This window comes from Oncorhynchus tshawytscha, linkage group LG15 (assembly GCF_018296145.1).
Source record: "Oncorhynchus tshawytscha isolate Ot180627B linkage group LG15, Otsh_v2.0, whole genome shotgun sequence".
NCBI lineage: Eukaryota > Metazoa > Chordata > Actinopteri > Salmoniformes > Salmonidae > Oncorhynchus > Oncorhynchus tshawytscha.
Window position 1 is genome coordinate 26,386,488 of NC_056443.1, and position 6,000 is coordinate 26,392,487.

Genomic DNA, 6,000 nt, shown 5'->3' on the forward strand with positions numbered 1-6,000 from the left:
GACTCCAATTGTGCAACATGTTACCCCGAACTTCACCACACACTGCGAGGTCCTCCAGACTTTGGTCCCAGACGGACCAGTCTCCTGGCTACGGTTCTATTACTATAGCTGTGTCCAAAGCCTTCATTTATCCACTGACATTCAGTTCATTACAACTCCATGAGAACATTCTGTAATGTTGATAGAATGTAGTGTAGATACAACTTTTATATAATGCAAATACTGACTTCCAATACCAGAAAGAACAAAATTATTTGGGTTATAAATGATCATGTTAAAAAGTGGTTGAGTGCATTCAGTGAGTTACAACCTTTACATTTTAGTCATTTAGCAAACACTCTTATCCTGAGCGACTTACAGGAACTTTGCTCAAGGGCACAGACAGATGTTTCACCTAGTCGACTCAGGGACTCTAACCAGCGACCTTTCGGTTACTGGCCCAAAGCTCTTAAAATCACTAAGCTACCTGCCGTCAAAAGTCACGCTCAACTATGTGGTAGCACAATATATGGAAATACTGAATGTATGAATTACATTGGGCATCATGTGAATGTGTGGCTACACAAAGAGAACGTTTTTGAGAAGGTGTTGGATCAGATAGCATATGCCATGAAAGAAAGTTTCAGGCTGACACTGCACTCATAATCTAATTGAAAAGCAATCAATTATTGACACAACCTCTCTTCAGCTCACTAGCTCCATTAGTTAAATCTGATATCATATGCACCTACACTACCGTTCAAAAGTTTGGGGTCACTTAGAAATGTCCTTGTTTTTGAAAGAAAAGCACATAATTTTGTCTATCAAAATAACATCGAATTGATAAGAAATACAGTGTAGACATTGTTTATGTTGTCAATAGTACCCGCAAAACACGAATCTCAACGTCAACTGTGAAGAGGCGACTCCGGGATACAATAGTCATTTACAACATTAACAATGTCTACACTGTATTTCTGATCAATTTTATGTTATTTTAATGGACAAAAAAATAGCTTTTCATTCTAAAACAAGAACATTTCTAAGTGACCCCAAACTTTTGAACGGTAGTGTATGTATTACACAATGCACGGTACCCTGGGGCGGCAGGTAGTGGTTAGAGTGTTGGGCCAGTAACTGAAAGATTGCTGGATCGAATCCCCGAGCTGACAAGGTAAAAATGTGTCGTTCTGCCCCTGAGCAAGGCAGTTAACCCACTGTTCCCAGGGCACTGAAGACAAGGATGTCAATTACAGCAGACCCCCGCACCACTCTGATTCAGAGGGGTTGGGTTAAATACGGAAGACGCATTCAGTTCCCTTCCAAAGACATTTAAGTTGTAGCCCTGTAGTTTATCAGCTTTACGAAAAATATCAAAAGCACATATTTTATAGGCCTAAGCATGCCAGCGACATGGCTACATTGCAGGTGCACTAACATGAAAGGTTAAACAGGCACTTGCTGCCCCATTACTGAAGACCTCACTAATGGCCAAATCAGTACAACACTGGCTCTCATGGTCATGGACATGGCAAACGGCACTGAAAGCAGACAATGGCGAATGGGAAAGAATTTAGGAGGGTGGACAGAGGGAGGGGTGGAGGGGTTGAGGGAAACAAAGGCAATGGAGGGCGTTGAATGGGATTACATTAGCATTGAATTTACCAGGAAACCGGCCTGTCGGTATCAATTCAGCCAAACTCCTGTGAGCCAGAATGAGACCCGAGAGAGTCACATGACCTCGACGTGACATCATCTGAATGGGACAAGCGGAGAATATCTCTAGTCTTCTATTCCCAGTCCAAAACCATACAGGGCCATCCTTCAGGGAAAGACGTTGAAGAGCCAAATTAGATTATCCGGCCCATACGGTTATTATATTTCAACATTGTTATTGTCTTTGTCCCTCTGGAGATGAGAAATTACTATTAAGCTCAGGCTTGTGCATTTCTCGAAGAGAGAAGTTGAAACAAAATGAGAATAAGAAAACATGTTCCACCAACAATAGAATCTGAGAGGTTTATTTAGTACATTTTTCCAGCTACTGGGTATTCTATAATGAGCTCTTCCTGTGTCTGAGATGAAGTCCCTGAAATAATGGTTGGAGCTTTAGAAGCTATCCTCCCTTTTCAGTGTGTACTCGTAGTCCAGCAATCAATGGTAGGCTATAGTTTCGCAGTAGAATTGAGACAATTCACTAATTGGCCTAGTCACAATTAGATTATTGTTCACCTAACACTAACACACCTAAACTGTCTTGGAATCAGTGGCGATTTTAGCATGTAAATCTTGGTTGGTCAAACAAAAAAATTATAATTAGGATGCATGCCAGCAAAGCCACTACACAACACGAATCAATAAATTAATTGCACTATAACAGTGACAAATGGTGCCAACAAACTGTTAGGGCCATAAACCTGTCCCAACATCAGTCCCAACACCTTACCATCACTACACCTGGCTATCAGCAGAGCCTTGTCTGGCAGTGAAACAGTTAATTCAGCCTCATTTACTGCCTTTAAAAAAAAGCTGATGTGGCTGACTTGCTTAAACAAACATAGTTTCTACTGACAATTTACAGTGCTGCTTGAAAGTATGTGAAACCTACAGGGCTGGTAATTATTTTGCTATAGAATATTAAAATAAACATAAAATCCTTTAATGACAGAAACAAAAAATATATATATTTTCATTGTTTATTTAACAAAAGTGGTTTATTTAACAGAAACTCAGATTTGATGTTTGCAAAAATATGTGAACCCCTTCAGTCAATAGCTTGTGACACCTCCATTAGCAGCGATAACTTGGAGTAAACGTCTCCTATAGCCAGTATTCAGTCTCTGACATCTGTTTTGAGGGATTTTTGCCCACTCCTCCTTACAGAACTCAGCCAATTGTGTGAAGTTTGAGGGGTGTCTGGCATGAACTGCCCGCTTCAGGTCCTGCCATAGCATCTAGACTGGATTTAGGTCAGGACTTTGACTTGGCCAACCGAAAACACAAATCGTCCTTCTCCTGAGCCATTCTTTGGTAGATTTGCTTCAATACTTTCGGGTCATTGTCTTGCTGGAAGATCAATTTTCGGCCCAGCTTTAGCTCCTTTACTGATGGCCTGACATTCTGTTCAAGAATCTCCTGGTATACCTCAGAATTCATGGTTCCCTTTAATGATGTGGAGTCATCCAGGTCCAGAGGAGGAAAAGCAGCTCCAGATCTTGACATTCACACCACCATGCTTTACTGTTGGGATAAGGTGGTCTCTGGCAAAGTTAAGAAGGGCATTTTGGTTATTTTTGACAGCAGAGGCTTCTTCCTAGCAACCCTCTCATTAATGGCATTTCGATTCAGTGTTCTTATTGTTGAAGCACACACAGTTACCTGAGATGCAGCAAGGGAGGTCTGCAAATCTCTAGATGTTATGTTTGGGTTGGCTTTTACCTGATTTACTATTGTTCTTGTGGCTCTTGGGGATATTTTGGAAGGGCGTCCACTTCTAGGCCGAGTTGCTGTCATATTAAATGCTCTCTATTTGTAAATGATTTGCCTCACAGTGGACTCATGGAGCTCAAATATTTTTGAGATGATTGTTTAGCCTTCCCCAGACTGATGTCCTCTGAGATCTCCTTTCCTCTCGGCATGGTGCGGTTTGTATTCACCTGGATGGGTAACACCAAACTGACCACGTTTCTTATCTCTATTTATCAGTCCCACCCAAACTCTTTCCTAACAATCTCTCCTTTGATTGGTTCATTTTGTACCCAATTATTTACCCACCTGATTCTACTTACCTACTTGATTTAACCAATGCAACTTGAGGTTCACTTATTTTTGCACCTGCACTAATTCCTTTTTAATTTTGCTTTTCTACGACACGCATGATTTCCTCGACACCAGTGGAGGCTCCTCATAGGAGGAAGGGGAGGACCATCCTCCTCAGTAAACGTATTCTTTTTTTAAAAATTACATTTAAAAAGTTATAATTTTTAGATAAAACTATTCTAAATATATTCACATTTCACCAAATAATTGATTAAAACACGCTGTTTTGTAATGAAAGCCTACAGTAGCCTCAACAGCACTCTGTAGGGTAGTACCAGGGTGTAGCTAGAGGACATCTAGCTTCCATCCTACTCTTGGTACATTGACTTCAATACAAATCCTAGGAGGCTCTTGGTTCTCACCCCCTTCCATAGACTTACACAGTAATTATGACAACTTCCGGAGGACGTCCTCCAACCTATCAGAGCTCTTGCAACATGAACTGACATGTTGTCCACCCCAATCAAAGGATCAGAGAATTAATCTAGTACTGAAAGCATAAGCTACAGCGAGCTAGCACTGCATAAAATGTGGCTGAAACACCTGCATTTTGGAGCTGCCTTACTCAAGAAAGCAAAGAAGAGAATATCCATATTTGTATGGAAGCTTTATTAATTCGTTTTGTTGTACATTGTTTGCAAACGGATGTGTGACACGTATTAATGCCAAAATAACATGCAAAACAGGCAACAACAACAAATGTGGGGCTCTGCACCTGCCATGAATGACAGGTCGCCACTGCTCGGGAAGAACCTTCAAATCAGGCCTAGTGTACTTTCTTACGCAGTGGGAATTGAATGCGACATAATGTTGTCTGATGATGATATATTGCATATTCATGTGTATTCATACATTTGCATGTGAGGACAATAAGCTTCTCACGTGTCACGTACGTGAGTTCGTCACGACAAACAAGGACAGAAAGCGGATTACCGGGGACACTGGAGTGTAGGCGATTTTAAATTAAAAAGTGCTCTGGGTAGCAGCCTACAGTATGTGAAGGCTATTGTGTATGTCAACAAATCTAAATAAGCAAGATTAAAAAGCGCTTGTAATGCATATCAACACAAACAAAAGGTTTTGCTGCTATTCACATATCAAACGATCACATTTGAATGTTTATCATCGGCTATTATAGCCTATTATTATAGACCTAGCTAGCTTGTGAGGGATTGGTCGTAAAATAAGCATGAACAAATGACAAATTATCATTTAATTTATGAAGCCATTTCCTCTAGATGGGGCCTACTGTTTAATTTAACAACATGGATTGAAGATTGCCCAATGAAAAACAATGAGACAAATATAGCAAAAATAAGAAAACACTTACCCAAAATATTATGTTAAATCCAAAAATAAAATATTTGATGCAGCAACTGACTTCATGACCTTTAAATTGTTTTCCTGACATGCTTGAATTTCATCAACATACAGTACGCTTCAAGTCAACGGGATCATGGGCTCGCAAGTGGCAGGTTCAGCGATCCAGTTCTTGCAACTTGCTGCCTGCTCGATTCATCCAAATAAAATAAACATAATGTAGCCTATCCCTTGATACGGATGCCACAATGACAAGAGTAGAACAATGCACAATCCAACACAGGAAAGAGCAACAAACGTCAACCTACTAGGCTTTGTATTTAGAACTAACTGACTAGTATTCTGCCCGCAGCACAAACGAGGTCACGTTCGTATGATAATGAGGAAACCTTCAAAATAAAAGCCCGCATTTCAAAGCATTGCAATGACAATAACTCCTTCAAATGATGTATAAAGGATACTCAAGAAAAGGTTATGCGTTCTATGGAAAATAATTAACTATGTAGAATGTGTGTTCGAACGCGCAAGCAGACTGTAATTTACCTTCCACAAAGTTGCATTATTTTCCAGATAATGCATAGAGCGAGCCCCTCGTTGATTATCTCGTTAATACCATGTCTATACATTTGCCACTAGAAATGTGTTCAACAACCACTGAAGTAGCTAGCAAACTTAGGCTACAGTGGTTGCCATGGTAACCAAACAAACATATTTAGCTAGTTTGGCTAACAAAAACATTAGAATATGAAAATCGAATTCAACAATAGCAATATTGTTTTCAATTAGACTTTTTCTTTCAGAATGAGCTCAAACAAAACTTGTAAAAAACTAACATAGAATTCTACCATGCACATATACAGTGCTTTATCGTTCACCCCAGCT

At 40.0% G+C, this 6,000-nt stretch overlaps 1 protein-coding gene across 2 annotated transcripts in view; it reads right to left on the minus strand.

Annotated features, from left to right (window-relative positions):
• The window catches only part of LOC112214731 (tetraspanin-5), a 36,675-nt gene extending 31,177 nt beyond the window's left edge, over nucleotides 1-5,498 (minus strand). The window contains exon 1 of one of the 2 annotated variants that reach the window (XM_042298384.1): nucleotides 5,129-5,498. In XM_042298384.1, the coding sequence (XP_042154318.1) occupies nucleotides 5,129-5,209 (81 nt within the window). In that variant the 5' untranslated portion in view covers nucleotides 5,210-5,498. The remainder of the gene's footprint in view (nucleotides 1-5,128) is intronic. The other variant, XM_042298385.1, reaches the window with a different exon arrangement.
• Between the last annotated feature and the right edge of the window lie 502 nt (nucleotides 5,499-6,000).